General features: G+C 43.0%; 1 protein-coding gene across 8 annotated transcripts in view; it reads left to right on the top strand.

The window, feature by feature from the left end:
* nf1a (neurofibromin 1a) overlaps positions 1 to 21,668 on the top strand; it is a 301,749-nt gene that overhangs the window by 136,280 nt on the left and 143,801 nt on the right. For all 8 annotated transcript variants that reach the window (XM_085964799.1, XM_085964798.1, XM_085964806.1 and 5 more), the window contains 3 exons: positions 16,719 to 16,877; positions 18,217 to 18,314; positions 20,244 to 20,390. In XM_085964799.1, coding sequence (XP_085820925.1) covers positions 16,719 to 16,877; positions 18,217 to 18,314; positions 20,244 to 20,390 — 404 coding nt within the window. The remainder of the gene's footprint in view (positions 1 to 16,718; positions 16,878 to 18,216; positions 18,315 to 20,243; positions 20,391 to 21,668) is intronic.

Here is a 21,668-nt window from a genome sequence, read left to right as displayed (position 1 = left end):
ACCACTGCAATCCATGTGGTGAAGGTGCTCCAACAGTGCTGTTAAGTAGGGAGTTCCAGGATTTTGACCAAATGCCCAGGAAGGAACAGCGATACATGTCCAAATTGAGATGGTGTGTAACTTAGTTGGGAACCTGGAGGTGACGGTGATCTCATACAACTGCTTCCCTTGTTCTTCTAGCTAGTGGAAGTCGTGGGTTTGGGAAGTGCTGCAGTGCATCCTGTAGATAATACACGCTGGTGGTGGAGGATGTGGGTGTTTAAGCTGGCAGATTGGGTGCCCATCAAGTGGACTGCTTTGTCCTGGATCGTGTCGAGCTTCATGAGTGTTGTTGCAGCTGTCCCCCTCCTGACTGTATACCACTATTCCCTCACCTATTGTGGGTCTGTCTTGCCAGGGCGTACCCACGGATAGTGATGGCGTCTGGGACATTAGCTGTTGGTTATGAATCTGAGAGTATGACTATGTCAAGCTGTTGCTTGAATAGTCTGTGGGACAGCTCTCCCAACTTTGCCATCATTACCCAGATGTTAGTGAGGAGGACTTTGCATGGTCATCTGGGCTGGGTACGGCCTTCATCATGAAATGATGCCTTGGTTGTGACAGAGTGATCCGTCCAGCTTGTTTCTTGCTGTTGATTGTAGCAGGTTTGAGACAACGGAGTAGCTTGCTAGGGCACTTTGAAGAGCAGTTAAGAGTCAACCGTGTTGGTGTGGGACTGTAACCACATATGGGCCAGACCGGGTAAGGATGGCTGTTTTTCTTCCCTAAGGACATTAGTGAACCAGTTGGGTTTTAACAGCCATCTGGCAGCTTCATGGTCCTGCTTACTGATGCCATTTTCTCCCCCCTCCCCCCCCGCCCAGATTTTTAAAATTGTGTTCAAATTCTCAAACTGCCATGGTGGGATTTGAACTTGCGTTCTCCGGATCATTAGTCCTGACCTCTGGATTACTAGTCCAGTAATATAATTACTACACTACCGTACCCATTCATCACGATTGTACTTGTTCTTCAGAAAATGTGATTACTGTAGGTTGAGAATTTGTCATGTCTTATTTCTTGATTAAAAAGAGAAAAGAAAGCTACAGGAAAAGTTCTGATATCCGGGACCGAGCTGCTGCCGATCTATCAAAACTTCCGGATAGACCAGCGCTAATGTTGAAGGATACGGAGGTTTTCATCTCTGTATCTGACAACAAACACTGTTGCTTAGCAACAGCTTGTAAACACTCGGCCCGTACCTTGGAAGCGTCTCTGAAGCTGTTGCTAAGCTACAGAGACGCTTTCCAGAGCCTGACTGTTTTTAAAAAAAAAATTTTTTTTTAATGCTAGGAGAAGAAAAAAAACCTAACCAAAACAGCTGCTGATTTCTGCCGTTAGATCGAGGTTTCTGGGCATACAACCTCCAGATAAACCAAAGTTTCCTGTACATTCAGGGGCCAAGGCAACACCATATTTGAAAAGCATGAGGGAAGACGAGGTGAATTAAAAAATGTAAAAATGAACAACTGGAGATCTTGGTTCTGATCCTAGTCTTGACTGACATTTTTCTTCTCTCGGATGCGGTATTAAGTTGGCACTCAGTCTGAACGAGAAAACTTTACTGGGGCAGATTAATGTCCCCTTCCTGCACATGATCTAAGAGTGTCTTTGATGCCTCGTCCAATAATCTCTATACTCTTTACTGAGGAGGATGAAAGGGTTAACTTGGGAAGAAAAGGAATGAATGTAGATGGGGATTTCTGCAAAGGTTGATCTTAACAAATGTATTAGAATTATTTTAAGTAATGTAATCACACGCTTCTCCAACTGGGGTCTGTCTTGCACTTAGAAATATTCAGATAATCTTTGTCATAACATGCCTTGCCCCTTGATACCAAAGGACTTGAATGCAGCAGAGTTGCAAATAACAAGGTGTTTTACCTCATGGGTCCTAAGGAATCCTGTAGTACAGCTGTCCAGGATGGTTAACATACCTTCAGGGGAATCCAAAGGTCTTCTATAGGATATTAACTTTAAAAGAGTGGCCAGCGGAGCAGTGGGACTGAAATGGAGAACTATTATTGGAGGCAGATGGTGTGGCTGAGGTACTAAATGAGTCGCTGTTTACCAAGAAACAGGACTTTGCCAAAGCTGTGGTAAACGAGGAGGTTGCTGGGATACTGGATGAGATAAAAAATAAAGAGGAAGTACTGGAAAGGCTGACGGTAATTTAAGTGGTTACGTCACCCGGTCCAGATGGGATGCCTCCTAGGTTACTGAAGGAAGTAAGGGTAGAAATTGTAGAGGTGCTGGCCACAATTGTCCAATCCTCCTTAGATACATGGGTGGTGTCAAAGGACTGGAGGATTGCAAATGTTACACCCTTGTTCAAAAAAGTTTATTAACTGCTTTGTTAACTTGTCCTGCCACCTTCAAAGATTTGTGCACAAGCACCCCCAGGTGTCTCTGTTTTTGCACCCCCTTTAAAATTGTACCATTTAGTGTGTATGGTCTCGCCTCATTCTGCCTACCAAAATGGTGGTGGGGAGGCTTTTAGAAACAATAATCCGGGAGAAAATTAACAGCCACTTGGACGTGCATGGACTAACAAAGGAGAGCCAGCACGGATTTGTTAAGGACAAATCATGTTTGACTAACTTGATTGAGTTTTTTGATGAGGTAACGGAGGGTGGATGAGGGCAGTGCAGTTGATGTTGTGTATATGGACTTGCCAAAGGTGTTTGATAAAGTACCACATACTAGGCTTGTTAGCAGAATTGGGATACAAGGGGCAGTAGCAGCATGGATACAAAATTAGCTAAGGGATAGAAAACAGAGTTGTGGTGAATGGCTGTTTTTTGGACTGGAGGGAGGTGTACAGTGGTGTTCCCCAAGGTTCAGTACTAGTATCACTGTTTTTGATGTACATTAATGACTTGGACTTGGAGGTACAGGGCACAGTTTTGAAATTTGCAGATGACATGAAACTTGGAAGTGTAGTAAACAGTGATAAAGATAGTATTAGACTTCAAGAAGACATAGACAGGCTGGTTGAATGGGTGGACATGTGGCAGATGAAATTCAATGTAGAGAAGTGTGAGGTGATACATTTTGGTAGGTAGAATGAGGCGAGACCATACACACTAAATGGTACAATTTTAAAGGGGGTGCAAGAACAGAGACACCTGGGGGTGCTTGTGCACAAATCTTTGAAGGTGGCAGGACAGGTTAACAAAGCAATTGATAAAGCATACGGGATCCTGGGCTTTATAAATAGAGGCATAGAGTACAAAAACCAGGAAGTGATGCTAAACCTATATAACACACTGCTTCAGCCCCAGCTGGAGTCTGGTGTCCAATGCTGGGCTCCACACTTTAGGAAGGATGTGAAGGCTTTGGAGGGCTTAGAGAAGAGGTTCTCTAATAGTGGAATGGTTCAATGGATGAGGAATACAGTTAAGTGGAGAAACTGGAGTTGTTCTACTTGGAGCAGAGAAGACTAAGAGGAGATTTGATCGAGGTGTTTAAAATCATGAAGGATTTAGCCAGAGTAAATAAAGAGAAACTGTTTCCAAAGGCTGAAGGGTCGATAACGAGAGGACACTGATTTAAGGTGATTGGCAAAAGAACCAGAGGCGAAGTGAGGAAAAACTTTCTAGGGGGATAGATAGAGTTCTCTGCAGCCGAGAGTGAGAGTCCCGAAGGCTGTGTTGCCTGCCCGGTGCCAGGGTTAAGGACATCTCCTCTGGACTGGAGAGAAACTTGGAGTGGGAGGGGGAGGATCCAGTTGTCGTGGTCCATGTTGGTACCAACGACATAGATAGGACAAGGAAGGAGGTTCTGCTGAGGGAGTTTGAGCAGCTAGGGGCCAAATTAAAAAGCAGAACCACAAGGGTAATAATCTCTGGATTATTACCTGAGCCACGAGCGAATTTGGCTAGGACAAATAAAATTAGAGAGTTAAATGCGTGGCTCAAAGACTGGTGTGGGAGAAATGGGTTTTGCTTCCTGGGACACTGGCACCAGTACTGGGGCAGGAGGGAGCTGTTCCGTTGGGACGGGCTTCACTTGGCCAGTGCTGGGACTAGAGTCCTGGCGGATCATATAACTAGGGCTGTAGAGAGGGCTTTAAACTAACTAGTGGGGGGGAGGTTCCTAGAGAGCAAATAATAAAAATGACAACAGAGAAGGTCATAGACTTAGGTAGCAGTGGGGAAATTAAAAACCAGAGTGTGTCAGGAAGGGGCAGAAGGTATGGAGTAAAAGGTAAAGTAATAAAAAGGGCAAAAGCAGGAACTAAGTGTCACAAGACATCTTTGAAAGTTCTCTATCTGAATGCACGTAGCATTCGTGACAAAATAGACGAGTTAATGGCACAAATAACTACATATGGGTATGATCTTGTGGCCATTACAGAAACATGGTTGCAGGGTGACCATGCCTGGGAATTAAACATACCAGGTTATTTAACGATCAGGAAGGACAGGCAGGAAGGAAGGGGAGGTGGGGTGGCTACGTTAATAAAGGAAGGAATCACTGTAATACAGAGAAATGATATTGGGTCAAAAGATCAGGATAATGAAACAGTTTGGGTGGAGGTAAGGAATAATAAGGGGAAAAAAACACTAGTGGGCGTAGTCTATAGGCCTCCGAACAGTGGCAACTCTGTTGGACGGAGTATCAATCAGGAAATAGCTGAGGCTTGTAATAAGGGAACATCTATAATTATGGGGGATTTTAACTATCATATTAATTGGACAAATCAAATTGGGCAGGGCTGCCTTGAGGATGAGTTCATTGAGTGTATTAGGGATGGGTTTCTTGAGCAGTATGTAACTGAACCGACCAGGGGGCAAGCAACCTTAGATCTGGTCCTGTGTAACGAGACAGGATTAATTAAAAATGACCTAGTAAAGGATCCCCTTGGAATGAGTGACCATAACATGGTTGAATTCCATATTCAATTAGAGGGTGAGAAGGTTGGATCTCAAACAAGCGTGCTAAGCTTGAATAAAGGAGACTATGAAGGTATGAGAGCGGAATTGAGTAGAGTGGATTGGGAAAATAGATTAAAGGGTAAGACGATACATGATCAGTGGTGTACATTTAAGGAGTTATTTTACAACTTCCAAAAAATATATATTCCACTGAGAAGAAAAGGGTGTAAAAGAAAAGACAGCCATCCATGGCTAAGTAAAGAAATTAAGGATAGTATTCGACTAAAAACAAGGGCATATAAGGTAGCCAAATCTAGTGGGAGGATAGAGGATTGGGAAAACTTTAAAAGACAGCAAAAAATAACAAAAAGATTGATTAAGAAAGGGAAGATAGATTTATGGAAGTAAATTAGCAAAAAATATAAAAACAGATAGTAAGAGTTTTTATAGTTATAGAAAAAGGGTGGCTAAAGTAAATGTTGGTCCCTTAGAGGATGAGACTGGGCAATTAATGGTGGGAAATATGGAGATGGCAAAAACACTGAATATTTTACATCAGTCTTTACAGTAGAAGACACTAAGAATATCCCAACACTGGACAAACAGGGGGCTAAAGGGGGGGAGGAGCTAAACACGATCAAAATCACTAAGGAAGTGGTACTCGGTAAAATAATGGGACTCAAGGTGGATAAATCACCTGGACCTGATGGCTTACATCCTAGGGTCTTGAGGGAAGTGGTGGTAGGGATTGTGGATGCATTAGTAATAATTTTCCAAAACTCCCTGGACTCGGCAATGGTCCCGGCAGACTGGAAAACTGCTAATGTAACACCCTTATTTAAAAAGGGCAGTAGACAGAAGGCTGGAAACTATAGACCGGTTAGCCTAACATCTGTGGTAGGTAAAATATTGGAGTCCATTATTAAGGAGACAGCAACAGGACATTTGGATAATCATAATTTAATAGGACAAAGTCAGCATGGTTTTATGAAGGGGAAGTCATGTTTGACAAATTTGCTGGAGTTCTTTGAGGAAGTAACGTATAGGGTGGATAAAGGGGAACCAGTGGACGTAGTGTATTTAGACTTCCAAAAGGCATTTGACAAGGTGCCACACAAGATTATTGCTTAAGATAAAAAATCACGGGATTGGGGGTAATATTCTGGCATGGATAGAGGATTGGCTCTCTAACAGAAAGCAGAGAGTTGGGATAAATGGTTCATTCTCAGACTGGCAATCAGTAACTAGTGGTGTTCCGCAGGGGTCAGTGCTGGGTCCCCAACTCTTTACAATCTATATTAACGATTTGGAGGAGGGGACCGAGTGTAACATATCAAAGTTTGCAGATGATACTAAGATGGGAGGGAAAGTAGTGAGTGAGGAGGACATAAAAAACCTTCAAGGGGACATAGACAGGCTAAGTAAGTGGGCAGAGATTTGGCAGATGGAATACAATACTGGAAAGTGTGAGGTTATGCACTTTGGCAGGAAAAATCGTAGAGCAAGTTATTATCTTAATGGCAAGAAACTGGAAAGTACTGAAGTACAAAGGGACCTGGGGGTCCTGGTGCATGAAACTCAAAAAGTTAGTATGCAGGTGCAGCAAGTGATTAAGAAGGCCAATGGAATGTTGGCTTTCATTGCTAGGGGGATAGAATATAAAAATAGGGAGGTATTGCTTCAGTTGTACAAGGTATTGGTGAGACCGCACCTGGAATACTGCGTACAGTTTTGGTGCCCATACTTAAGAAAGGACATACTTGCTCTCGAGTCAGTACAAAGAAGGTTCACTCGGTTAATCCCGGGGATGAGGGGATGGACATATGAGGAGAGGTTGAGCAGATTGGGACTCTACTCATTGGAGTTCAGAAGAATTGAGAGGCGATCTTATTGAAACATATAAGATTGTGAAGGGGTTGGATCGGGTGGATGCGGGGAAGATGTTCCAGATGATGGGTGAAACTAGAACTAGGGGGCATAGTCTTAGAATAAGGGGCTGCTCTTTCAAAACTGAGATGAGGAGGAACTACTTCACTCGGGGTGGTAGATCCATGGAATATGCTGCCCCAAAAAACTGTAGAAGCTACATCATTACACAGATTTAAAACAGAAATAGACAGTTTCCTGGAAGTAAAGGGAATTAAGGGTTACGGGGAGCGGGCAGGAATTTGGACATGAGTCCAGGTTCGGATCGGTCATGGCCCTGTGGGTAGCGGAGCGTGCCCAGGGGCCGTGTAGCCTGATCCTGCTCCTATTTCGTGTGTCTAATTCTGTTAGATGCAGGAGATGGTTCTGTGATAGTGGATTGGCGGTTAGGATCAGATCAGCCATGATCTTATTGAATGGCGGAGCAGGCTCGAGGGGCCGATTGGCCTACTCCTGCTCCCATTTCTTATGTTCTTATGGTGAGGATTTGGAATGGTGGATACAGATTCAATAGTAGCTTTCAAAAGGGAATTGGATAAATAGTTGAAGGAGAAAAATTGCAGGGATCTGGGGAAAGAGCAGGGAGTGGGACTGACTGGCTTGCTCTTCGAAGGAGCCGGCGCAGACTTGATGGGCCAAATGGTGGCCTGTGCTGTACTATTCTATGGTATTTGTGTGAGTGCTTTGACCTGTCCAATATTAATGTAGCTACACCGTGCAAGTAATTGTGTGGGTTGCTTCCCAGGTGCAAAGCATGCAGGACAAATGCTTCAGTTTTAATTCGATATTCTGGCTGATTCTATGGAGGAATGCACTGGTATTCCAAAATACCTGAATCATTCCAGAACATAAACCGCAAAAATATCATTGCTGTACAGAATAACATTCCATATCGTACACAGAAGTAACTTCCTGTTGTAAAAATAGAGAATTCTGGGCATACTCAGTAGGTCTCAGCACCTGAGAAAAATATAGATAACATTTTGCATGGGACCCTTTATCTAGACCATGTCTAATTAAAGTTGTTGTAAAGTCCCATCTGATACCGAGGTGTTCATAAAAACATTCATAAATCTGTGTTTTCAGATGAAGCTTTAGCTAACCTGGTACAGACTGATGTGTTGTGTGTGTATATTTAATCCCAGCTTGCATGTTTCTCTCCAACTACTTTTCGGAATCACCTAAAATTAGTGTTGTGTAACTTTTTCCACAGTCCGCAATGGCATCCGTCTTTGCTGAAAAATGTCCACATTGGAGTTTAGCTATGACATCAGGCCTTGTCTGGCATTAATCTCTCCAATAAACATGTATCTCTCTGTATTTCTCTTCTATTGGCCAGTATTGAACACATTTGATGCTCATCCAACTTTGTCCAACAAATTGATCAATACTGGAGTTGAGCAACCACTAACTTTTTCCACATCCGCCACCACGTGATTTCATGGTGAAGGGTGGGAGTAGCGCACCAATATACTTCGGGAGTTTGTGGCTGTGCGTTAGTCGCTTTGTTACTCCGAAGTAACTGTGTAACTTTTGGGGGGGTTCTGTACTCGATACTTCCTTGGGTTCAGTATCAGGAGCTTCGAATGAGCCATGTAACCAAGCAGATCTTGCTATTCCCTTACGACCTAGAATATGCCTCGATCTGCCCAATATCAGGAGAAAAGTAGCGAGGCCCAGAGGTTGAATGGAGATCCCTCAACATGTGCCACTACATGATCTTGTTTTCAGTAAGCAGAAGAATGTACCTATCAGACAGTCATTTAGAAACTGCAAATAAACTATGAACAACACGGAACATTACAATAAATACAGACTTTACTATTATTTGTATCAAATCAACAGAGGTGCTTCCCCTCTTCTACCTCGGCATAAAATGAACCCATGAAGCACTGGTCCTCCTTACCTGGTTATCCATTTCCAGGGACTAGTCTTCTACGTACGTAAGTGTTGGTTTGCCTCAATTGGGAGCTTTGAATCAGCAGGATGTGGGTTCAGGCCGCACTGCCCACTTGAGCACGTAATCTAGGCTGACACTTCAGTGCTGCACTGAGGGACTGCTGCATTGTCAGAGGTGCTGTCTTCTGGGTGAGGTGTTAAACTGAGGTGCTTTATTCACCAAAGCCATTGCTCTTGTTTGTTTCACTGTGGCTTTTTGGCTAAATGACCTTGTAAAAAATAAATCGTTAATCTTTAGATACCAATGAAAACCATCTTGGAGCTTAAACTTTGTGTGTGTTATGTTATTTTTGGAGGTAGGGTGTTGATTGCTTTATTGAAGCAACTACTTTTAAACTTGGAAAAAAATTAGATGAACCCCCTAGCTTTTGTTCATTCATTATAAATGGTTCAGCTTCAAGTAAAATGGAAAAACCCACATTGTTGCTTGAGTTGTCTATAATGAATAAATGTTGACTTGTGTCCTGTGACGCAGCTTCTTACCAGAGCATTGACAATGGCCAAGAACCAGAGGATTCCTAGAATTCTGACCACCATACTGACAGTTGCAAGTATTCCTAAGGCCTCAATGTGGTAGTCCCAATAGCAAAATGACAGACTCCACAACTGCAACATTTGCCATCAGAATGTTTATGTTCAATAACGATGTGATGGCATTTTTACACTAAACACAAAATTGCACCCACCCTTGTGACTATTTGTGCAGAATTTTCCTCTTACGCGTGCTCCTACGTGGTGCCTCCCCTGTGGCTTCAGCAGATGTGGACGCCCCTTGCTCACTTTCCTGCTGCTCCTGTCTCGACACCTTTGGCGGGCATCCTCTGGGGTTGCAAGCCTGTGAGGGCTCGTCAACCGTCTGCTGCTCCTGCGGCTGTGCTGGGGTTGAGATGTCTATCTCACTTGGGTGTGGACTCCGGTGGAGTTCTGACCGAGGGCTCTGCAGTGGCATGGAAGTGTGAGCGCTTGGAGAGGAGCCCCCACTTCCTTGCGGTCTGCCACCAACCTCCCTCTCATGGGTCAGGTCCCCCTCAGCACCTGCAAGTGGCTGGAGAGCACCTTGCTGCACATCAGGGGGGCCATGGGGACCCGTATCTGCAATGGCAGCCCTACTCAGAAGGACTTCCATGAAGGTCTGGTTTCTCTGTTCAATAGATACCCATCACTCCTCAAGCAATGTCATTCTATTCTGAACCATTCTATCCAGCATGATTTGGACAGGTTTGGTGATTGGGCAGAAGCATGGCAGATGCAATATAACGTGGATAAATGCGAGGTTATCCACTGGTGTCAAAAACAGGAAGACAGATTATTATCTGAATGGCAATAGATTGGGAGAAGGGGAAGTGCAATGAGACCTGGGTGTCCTTGTGCACCAGTCGCTGAAGGTAAGCATGCAGGTGCAGCAGGCAGTTAAGAAGGCAAATGGTATGTTGGCCTTCGTAGCGAGAGGGTTTGAGTACAGGAACAAGGATGTCTTGCTGCAGTTGTACAGGGCCTTGGTGAGACCGCACCTTGAGTATTGTGTGCAGTTTTGGTCACCTTATCTGAGGAAGGATGTTCTTGCCATGGAGAGAGTGCAGCAAAGTTTCACCAGGATGATACCTGGGATGGCAGGAATGACGTATGAGGAGAGATTGGGTCGATTGGGCTTATACTCGCTGAAGTTTAGAAGAATGAGAGGGGATCCCATTGAAACTTATAAAATTCTAACAGGACTAGACAGACTAGATGCAGGAAGGATGTTCCCGAAGGTCGGGGAGTCCAGAACCAGGGGTCACAGTCTAAGGATAAGGGGTAGGCCATTTAGGACAGAAATGAGGAGGAATTTCTTCACCCAGAGAGGTGAACCTGTGGAATTCTCACAGAAGGCAGTAGAGGCCAATTCATTAAATATATTTAAGGAGTTGGATATATTTCTTAAGGCTAAAGGGATATGGAGAGAAGGCAGGAACGGGGTACTGAATTTGGAGGATCAGCCATGATCTCACTAATGGTGGAGCAGGCTCGAGGGGCCGAATGGCCTACTCCTGCTCCTATCTTCTATGTTTACTCTACTATAATTTCTATAGTTTTCTACTTTATAACTTCATAAATAATTGCATTGATTGTAAACAAAGATTCGAGTTGGAGCATAACTCTTCCCTCGATTCATTCCTCCACCTCATTTCCCCCACCCACCCTCTCTGCCCAACCTTGTAGTGTATTCAAACATTTTAAGGAAAGTCATGAACTTGAGACAATTATCCTTTCTCAAATTTATACCTTTTTAAAAGTGTCCCTTTTAGAAAAAAACACTTGTACCTGTACTGTTTTTAAGGAGAATTACATCTTCACTTCAATGATTTGAGTGAAGATGCCTAAAAGCTGAGTGGGTTCATCTTGAGTACAGACTGACTGCGCTAAACTGTCCATTCTAAACTAGTAACCTTAGTTTAAATTTCACTTGTGTTTGGGTAATCTTTAAATATCTTGCTTGCTTATGTATATGCATAATCTGAGATTATAGTGAAGAAATGTGTTCACTGAATATGTCTGTTTGACGAATATTAAAATAACTACATTAGGTGTATAACATTGCAGTTGAGATAGTTGTGTAGTTGTCTTTCTACAGTGCAATTTCTGAAGTTCATTTTTAATTTCAGCAGACCTCTCATTAAGGCTCTGCTTTGATTGTCTGCACCAAAAGGATGAGATTTTTGTTGAATTTATCATTCAGCGAGCACTAGCCATTTTGGTTTACTCTAACTTGCGATGCTCAGATTTTTGGCACCAGCGTTCCCTGTAAACTTTGTGACCACACAGCTCTCTGCTGGTCCCGCAAAGCCTGGAACCGGCTTTTTCAAAGTAAAGTAAAGCATGTGCGAAACTGTGAATGAGAAGAGGGAACATTGATTGGCACCATTTGTTGTAATATAAAATTTGTATTTTTTTAAATCTCTTGAACAAACTTCCCCTATATCAAATTGTGTAGTTGGTGACCAGATACTAGACTCAATTTTTTTTTTTAAGAAAATCTAGATGATTACATAGTCCAAGATAAAACTAGCTATTGTTTGGGGAAATTAAACTTTGGTGTTTCAGCAGTTCAGCTTGGTAGCCAATCAGTTTTACAGTTTAGAATGAACTTTGCAGCCACGTGCAAGTCAGGCAGATGTCCCATGTAGACGGGGCCAACCTACCCAAGTCTTCAAGAGTTTTCAGTTCAAAAGATGCAGAGCTGCCTTTTGAACTGTTGATTATTTTTTAAAGGATGCATCTCCACTGTAAAAGTTAATGTATGACTGTGTGACATAAGGGAACCAATGATGCACTTGGGTCAAAATCCTGGAACTCCCTCCCTCCCTAACAGCACTGTGGGAGTACCTTCACCACAAAGACGGCACTGGTTCAAGAAGGTGGCTCACCACCACCTTCACGAGGGCAATTAGGGAGGGGCAATAAATGCCGGCAATGCCTCCATCCCAGCAACGAATAAAAAAGAAACTTATTACCTCAAACAGGCAGATTACTATTCTATCATTTGCTACACCGAGCAGCAGGATGTGGGTGTACAGCTGCGATTCTTCCCGTGATATTTTACTGGTATCATTTGGGCTGTTGGATGAGGTACACATTACTTGGTGCTTAAGAATCCGTTTGTGCCATGCCTGCATATTTTCCCTGGCATCTGATTACTAGACACCATTGACAGAAACTTGGGAGCAAGTAATCCTCACAGCCTCTTGTCAGAGGAATGCTGTGCAACCTAAACGTGGCAGAAAATGGGGGAAACAACGCAACTTGTATTTTGTATAGAGCTTTTAATGTGGAACAATATTAAAGGCACTTCAGAGGAAATCATGCTTGGGCAATTGGACAGCTACAATAAGAAATGGTCTCTAATAGAAGACCAATGTTTTAATCCCAGTTTTCATTGGTGTCCTACTTTGGCTGCCGCTTGTGGGACTGTCTTACTGCCCTCTGGAGGAAGAGACAAAACTGGTAGCGAAGGTGGTCTTTCATTTTAATTGCACCTCCTGCCAGTTGACCAAGTGTCGGCATTGATGACACCACTCGGGAGCCGCAAGCCTACATTTCGTTGTACTGCACTTGTGCACTAACAATGACAATAAAAGTTGATTTGATTTGATTTGAGATCTGAAATAAAAGCAAAATGACACATACAAAGCATCTGAAAGGGAAAAAGGTCAAGTTAAGTTCTTGAGTAGGACTGTCGGAAGAACAATGAGAATCTGCATTTTGGTGGCAGGGTTGGGGGTGAGAGAGAAAAGAAATTTGAAGAACTAAGTTTTTCTGAATTACATTTCCTTCCTAATCTCTAATCTGTATTTCCACCTCGTGCATTAACAATCTTTTGCTGACACCACACACCTATCTTTGGCCTCTTGCACATTCTCACAGTCAAGACTCACGACAATTGGTCAGTCACTACAGATATATCCTCAACCAGGCACTAATTTTGTACAATGTAAGCACTTCGTGGTGACTGAATAAGCAATTACTTTTATTACAAGAAATCCTGGGATTTTTACTGGTGTATTGGAGGTTGTCATTCCCAAATGTATCCACTGTCTAATTTGGGCAGCTAGGTTGTAGATGATGGAACGTCAAATTCTGATGTTTCAAGGGATCCAAAGTTTTTCCAAACAGATTGCATTCTGCGTTTCCATCTTTTTTTTTTTTAATGAGGATCACAAAGCAGTGGCCTTGGCTGTCACTGTCCATGCATTGGAACCATTCCTGCAACTGAGTTTGTTATGGAGGTTAAACATATTAAATGTGCATCACTTTGGTTGGGGAATATAGAAAACTGAGCTGTTACTAAAGGAGTGGAGCAGCCTCCATTTACACAGTGGGCACTCACCATTGCAGCTTCAGATTCCTGTTCTCATTCAAGAATATTGAGGAAGAATTCCCCTCGGCAGTGTACTAGGCCCAACCACCTTTAGCTGCTTCATCAATGACCTTCTCTCAAGGTCAGAAGTGAGGATGTCCGCTGATGATTGCACAGTGTTCAGTTCCATTCGCAACTCCTCATAATTAAGTAGTCCATGCCCGCGTGCAGCAAGACCTGGACGACATTCAGGCTTGGGCTGATAAGTAACTTTGGGCAAGTAACATTCGCGCCACACAAGTGCCAGGCAATGAGCATCTCCAACAAGAGAGTCTAACCACGGCTCTTGACATTCAATGGCATTACCATTGCCGAATCCCTCACCATCAACATCCTGGGGGCCACCATTGACCAAAAACTTAACTGGACCAGCCACACACATACTGTAGCTACAAGAGCAGGTCAGAGGCTGGGTATTCTGTGGTGAGTATCTCCCCTTCTGACTCCCCAAAGCCTTCCCACCATCTACAAGGCGCAAGGCAGGAATGTGATAGAATATTTTGTACTTGCCTGGATGAGTGCAGCTCCAACAACACTCAAGAAGCTCGACACCATCCAGGACAAAGCAGCCCGCTTGATTGGCACCCCATTCACCACCTTAAATATTCACTCCCTCCACCACCGGCGTACCGTGGCTGCAGTGTGCACCATCTACAAGATGCACTGCAGCAGCTCGCCGAGGCTTCTTCGACAGCATCTCCCAAACCCACTACCTCTACCACCTAGAAGGACAATGGCAGCAGGCGCGTGGGAACACCACCGCCTCCAAATTCCCCTCAAGTCACACACCATCCTGACTTGGAAATCTATCACCGTTCTTTCATCATCGCTGGGTAAAAATCCTGGACCTCCCTCTCTAACAGCACTGTGGGAGTACCTTCACCACATGGATTGCACCGGCTCAAGAATGCAGCTCACCACCACCTTCTCAAGGTAAATTAGGGATGGGCAATATATGCTGGCCTTGCCAGTGACGCCCATGAACAAATTTTAAAAATTGAATCAATTGCTTTCCTGCACCTCCTGATAACTTGCTGACATTTAGTCAGCCAGATATGGAGATTGTGAAATAGAAACCTTGGTTTCTGCTTTACATTGGATAGTTGCCTGGAGTTTGCTTAAACCATGAAGGGCAATTTTTCTTGCTCCAGAATTTTTATGAATAGAGCAAGTTAAACTCACAATTGGGATTCTTTTGGCTCCTCCATCCTTTTGCCCCCAAACCTCCATAAGGCTACTAAAGCTTGGTCGCAGCCTTTTTATGGTGAGTTTTAAATTACAATGCAAGTGTCATTTTCATGAAATATTTTTCAGAATTCACAGATGTGGGCACCATACACTCTAATTACTGAAACCATTCGTTTGAAAATATTGTTTGAAGAGAGTTTAAATGTTGAAAACCACATCACATAGCAGTAGCCTAATTAGCGCACAGACTGCCTCTAGCTGCAGTGAAGCCATGTTGCAACGCTACACATCTTTAAACTCTTAATTAACTTTGCCTGTTTCTTTTCACAATCTTTGAATTGCCTAATGAAATAATGTTGTGAAGATGGGTGCAATAAGATTTTTTATCTTTTGCTCATGGCTTACTTAATCAGACATTTTGGTGGTTATGTATCGTAGTCTGCATTCAGTATCCTCTATCCGTTAAACAGTTAACGGTTGTGTGCATCTTACTGACTCACTACCACCAAAAAAACACTCAACTGGAGTTGTGTGGAGAATATGTTTCCAATATCCTATGAATCTTCTGTGCTACAAAGCACAAGAAGTACTCGAGTGGCTCAGTGAGCGATGATCTCTCCCCTTCCCCTCTGTGTAGGAAGGGTGTCTGCCTATTTGCATGAGGAATAGCAGATATGAACTTAGTTTGGGCAGAGTTAATATGGTGTAGTATTAGCCTGCCGATACGATTGGTGATATCCTGCAGTTTTAAGAGTTGCTGTTCCTTTTGTTTGCTAAACCAAGCGCTAATAAAGGTAGCTACAGTGAGAGCACTTCCAGTGAAGTATTTTACTGTCTCTTTCCGCCCCCGCCCCTCCACCCAGCCACCAAAAAGATCTAGAAACAAACAGTAATCTCTTGCCTGCAGAGGGAGTTTACTTTTAATGTAGCTCAAGATTTCGCATTTCAGGTCTCAACACAACTGTTGGGAATGTTTCCAGTGGTGTGGATGATTCAGGAGGCTGATGTCTGGATTCACCCTAGATGTCAATCACAAGGCATGTGGCTCAAACACCTTGGTACTAAACTGGAGAACTGATCTAAATGCTTATCTTCTGGAGCGGCTGTGCTAAATCCTAAAATTTTGGGTGGTCTGTGGGTTGAAGATAATGAGCATTTTTCTTCTATTCTTGGTTATTTTCCAACTTTAAAGCAAAACATCTGCCTTCACCCACACACCTTTTTAGCTTTCCCCTCTTGTTTCTATCCTGCTCCAACCCCACCTCTAATCCATCGAACTACTTTTTTTTTGCTGGGACTGCAGGAGAAAATAATCTCAAATTTGACCAAACTCTCGAGTCGCAATGCTAGAAAATTGGCTGCTGGTGATCTTGAGCAGCGTCTGTTCTGTTTTACTTAATGTTAGACTAGATTACGAACAGAGAAAAATGTGATCGTTTACAGATGTGGCATAACTCTTCAGTGAAGTGCTCCATGCTCCCGCTATTTTATCACTGAATGATCTCATCCCTTAATTGATTCAAAAAACTTCTAAGGGTTTTTTTTGAAAAATTGTGTGGTTGTGTTGAAAGTCTGCATTTTCTCCACCTCCACACTCGCCCACACCGCACTATCCTCTCGTGGGGGGCGGTGCTGGGGACCATCTGTGACACTCGTAACCACGTATTTTTATAAATATAATTTTGACTATTATAAGCATAACCTGTATAGACCAACAAACTGAACATAACTGTAATTGAACAGTTCTTCAAAATGGCATTTGAATTTAATTTTAAATTGTAATGTTAACATAACATTCTGCTTTTGTTTCTGCTTTTTCTTCCCTGCAGGTAGTCAGCCAGCGCTTTCCCCAGAACAGTATAGGTGCAGTGGGAAGTGCTATGTTCTTAAGGTTCATCAATCCTGCTATAGTGTCTCCCTATGAAGCAGGAATCCTTGATAAGAAACCGCCTCCTAGAATTGAACGGGGATTAAAGTTGATGTCCAAGGTAAAAGTTTTAACACACAAAGGGAATATTTCTGAGCCCCACACAGCTGAGCAAATTTTTCCAGTGAGTAGCGGACCCATTAGGATCAAGAAGGTTCCAAATTCAACCCGTTCTTTGTCGAATCCTTCGATCTTGGCTGGGGCAGTGATAGGGGTGCTACAATTGGTCTCAGTGCCCTGGGTCAGGGAAGGAAAAAATCGGCCAGAGTTCTCACTCCTGTGTCCAGAAATCCCTGCTCGAAGTACAAATGCGTCGGGTGAGTTCAGGGTCAGGTGTGGCTGTGACGGGGCTTCCACTCATCAAGGTCAACTATTCTGTCTTAACACTCAGTGGGAAAAATGGCCAGTTGGATCTCTGTGTGTTATTCTGTTCGTGGCTTTATTTCCACTCCTGGCTGTAATTCATTCAGTTACTTTTGACACTTGTCACAGGAGTGACCTCCTGTTGAGGGGTGTTTACTCTTGTGAACAAAGTGCTCCTGAGGGCAACAATGAGACTAAAATATAATCATGAGATATGTAAGCAGCATTTAGTGGTTGACAAGCGATGCAACATCAGTGTTCAAAGGCTTGTTGCATTCTTGGCTTACCCAGTTATTTAACACTGTAAAAGGATTCTACCTTTCACCTATCATATGCTTGAGGCTCACCTTGCTTTGACACTGATCAATCAGCGAGAATGGCAAATTGCTGTTGAGATGCTAAATGATGATAGAAAGTTAAGTGAAAAGAAATGTGAGGGTTCTGGTCTAGACTTGTGTTTACCTTGTATTGTTTTGGTGTAATGTACAGGAAACTTTGTTATATCCGGCACCGACTGGACCGAGCTGTTGCCGATCTATCAAAACTGCCAGACATACAAAGTTTAATGTTGAAGGATACGGAGGTTTTCATCTCCGTATCTGACAACAAACACTGTTGCTTAGCAACAGCTTGTAAACAGTCGGCCTGTACCTTGGAAGCATCTCTGTAGCTTAGCAACAGCTTCAGAGAGACTTTCCAGAGCCCGACTGTTGAAAACAAAGCCACGAGAAAAAAAAAAACCTAACAAAACGGCTCCTGATTTCTGCCGGTAGATCGAGGTTTCCGGACATACAACCTCCGGATAAACCAAAGTTTCCTGTTTATGGAACCCACACGGTACCCATACCACACTTAACTTTGGGAGTGCTGGATGTTACCACTAAAGTCAAATAAAAGTTCAGTCCAAATCTATCTCTCTCCATCCCAGCATGTAACCAGATGCATGTACTTCAGGTTAGTTGGGATGAGTTTGTGGCTCGTTCTCCTGGTTTATAAACAAACATCATTGATATGTGTACAAATTCTGCTTTTGCCAGATTCTGCAAAGTATTGCAAATCATGTCCTGTTTACAAAAGAAGAGCATATGAGACCGTTCAACGATTTTGTGAAGAACAACTTCGATGCAGCCCGAAGGTAACTAATGAATTTGTGAATTTACTGAAAAGATTAATTTACTTGTAGTGGAAAATACGATTTTTTTTTTCATGAAGATTTGTTTTCGTTCTGCTGAGAATATGATCCTACATAGTAGAACTGGGCAAAATGATTCATTTTGGGTGTAATGCACATGCTATTAACAAAAGGAATGCTTAATGAAGATTCAGTGCTGTTTTGTCCAGGGTTGCTGTGAATTAATTTTTCCAGCATTTCGTATTTGGGCCGAGCCCACCACACTTGTAGCTTTAATAGTTTTGTTTTCAGGAATGTCTTAGATATTTTTTTTAGTTACTTTTAAAAATCTCAACTATTCAGCTGCAGTTCTGTAGCAGCTTAGTATTTCTCCCTCCAGCCTATTTTCTGCACAGGGAGTCCTCGCCCCTGTGTCGTGGGGCCGCCTGTCTGGTGTTCAGAGCCCTGCTGCTTTTCACTGTGGCACCCCATGGCTCCTTTTAGGAACAGCTCTTCATTTCATACTGGGAATAAGCTTTCAAATGCTGCTCTGTTGTGTTCCCTAGCTATTGATCTTACAAGAAAGAGCACTGGGCACCTGGGTGAGGGTGAATTTTGTAGGGAAAGCGTTTCCACTTGCAGACGAGACCAGAAACGGGGGCCATAAATACAAGATAGTCACTAATATATTCAATAGGGAATTCAGGAGAAACTTCTTTACCCAGAGAGTGGTTGGAATGTGGAACTCAGTACCACAGGGAGTAGTTGAGGCGAATAGCTTCGATGCATTCAATGGGAAGCTAGATAAACACATGAGGGAGAAAGGACTAGCAGGATATGTTGATGGGATTAGGTGAAGAGGGGTGGGAGGCTATGTTCCCTGTGATTTTTTTGGTGCTGCACTGCCCCTTTTGGGGGCTGTGTGGGCCATTCAAAATTCCGCACATGCGCAGTTTTTACATTGAAATGCTGATTGCGCAGGTTCCCTGGAGCAGTGCACAGCCCTTACAGGGAACGCTAGTGGGAGGGGGTGCACGTGCAGCATAAACGCCAGCATGGAGCTGTTGGGCTGAATTGTCCATTTCTGCGCGATAAATACTCTGACACTTTGTAAGTGGGAAATGGAAACTGTTTCTTGTTTGTTTCTTGCTACTATGACTGAATATTTATTTCCAAATCGGTATAATATATTAAGAAATAAGCTTCAAGAGCTATTTGATTATATTTCAATTACTAGCGCTGTGTATATTGTTTCTTGAATTTAAATGTAGCTATTTGCAGAAGTAAGATGATTAAGTGAAACTGGAAGTTTCAGTTAATTTACTTTATTAGGCAACAATTTTAGAATTTATTACTCCACATGTAACGTGTAAAAAGCAAGAACAGCAAACCTACGGGTTACTTTAGAGCAGCCCCGTACATCGGGCTGTAAGAGAATGAAAGAAATCAGAAACTTTGGCAACCCACCTCACAGTCCTGAAGTTAATTTGGAATTTGACAAGAGCTCCAGAGAAAGATCATGAACTGGAGTTGTGAACTTACTTATAGAAGGGAATTCCAGAGAGATTATTGGGCAAAGTGGATGTCATTCCACTGTTACCATCTCCAGCCCTGCTGTCGCCATTGGAAAGAGCAATATCAAGGGTGAGCGCGAGCAAACACAAGATTGGTGTTAGACTTGGAGGGCTCATGTGAGGGAAAACTTTGGTACAAACTTGATGTGCTGTTTTTGTGCTGTATGACGTCTATCTTCTCTCCCAACTGTCAAAACTGAGATTGGGATCTCGTTGCGCATGCGATTTATCTGTTGGTCTTCCCATTTGGGTATGTGTTAGCGTAATCATTTTTTCGAAATATGAGGTTTTTTATTTTCTTCTTTCTCTCTTCTCTTTTCTACCCCCCCCCCCCCCCCCCCCACAACTCCGTGTCTCTTCATCCCCACCACTCCGGAAGGTTTTTTCTGGACATAGCGTCTGACTGCCCAGCCAGTGACACAGTCAATCACAGCCTTTCGTTCATCAGTGATGGGAATGTTCTCGCTTTGCACAGGTTACTGTGGAACAATCAGGAGAAAATCGGGCAGTACCTCTCCAGTAACCGGTATGTGCGAGACTATTTTTTCATTTTGCTAACATTTGCATTCAGTGAACTTTTTTTTGAGTGCTGAGTCAAATTTAATAGGAAAATTCTGAACGTTGATGGTTTAATTTCAACCGTGTTTTTTTTTGCATTTTGCTATTTTTGAAAGACGAGACAATCTCACGTGGCATTGCACAGCCAAGTGAAGCGGGGTTAGAGGTCGGTGGATAATTGGACCAGCGCATGCAGACGTTACTCAGACCCCATTTTAAAGTCCTGATTTTTATGTATTTCTAGAATCAATACCTATGCCCACATTTATAATTGCCTATCTAAATTCGTCACGCTGTAATTAAACTCTCCACGTAGTGGGGTGCTGCTGGAGAAAGGGTGTAATTACAACATAATGAGTTTACGTTTGCAAATACTGTATATATGTGGGCAGTGTTCCCTATCCGTGCAGCTCTCCGCCGGTCCCACGCAGCCTGGGACCGGCCTTTTCAATGTTAATGCGCGAAACTCGACCAAAAAAAAAAATTAGGGGGGAACATTGCATGTGGGCATTGGAACATCTAATTGAAAAAATTGTTAGGAAATGTGCGTTGATGTAAAATTTTCACTGTATTAAATAATAGATTGTAATTAATGGCAAAATTAACAATCTTGTGACTTTACCCTGAAGCATATTGCCATTGAAATATGTTTTACAACAACAACAACTTGTATTTATATAGCACCTGTAACATAGTAAAATGTCCCAAGGCACAGCACAGGAGTATTTTAAGACAACAAATTTGACACCAATCAACATAAGGATAAATCAGGGCAGGTGACCAAAAGCTTGGCCAAAGAGGTAAGTTTTAAGGAGCACCTTAAAGGAGGAAAGAGGCAGAGAGGTTTAGGGAGGGAATTCCAGAGCTTAGGGCCCGGGCAACAGAAGGCACGACCACCAAAGATTGAGCGATTTATAATCAGGGATGCTCAAGAAGGCAGAATTAGAAGAGCGCAGATATCTCGGGCGGGGTGGGTGTGGTTGTGGGGCTGAAGGAGATTGGAGATGGGAAGGGGCGAGGCCATGGAGGGATTTGAAAACAAGAATGAGAATTTTGAAATCGAGGTGCTGCTTAACTTAATGACATAATGTACACCCCTTAGTGTTCATTGTTCATGATGGGCAGTGCATCGCCATATTGGTAAGACACTGTATTGCAGGAGCAGTTTCTAATCCATGAATCCTTAATATTAAATTGCATTCCAATTTTGCACTTTTTTTTTACTGTAAACTTATCAAAGAATTGC

This window comes from Somniosus microcephalus, chromosome 22 (genome assembly GCF_052327205.1).
Source record: "Somniosus microcephalus isolate GS21.2 chromosome 22, FLI_Smic_1.0, whole genome shotgun sequence".
Classification (NCBI taxonomy): domain Eukaryota; kingdom Metazoa; phylum Chordata; class Chondrichthyes; order Squaliformes; family Somniosidae; genus Somniosus; species Somniosus microcephalus.
This window is presented reverse-complemented; position numbering and strand designations above follow the sequence as displayed.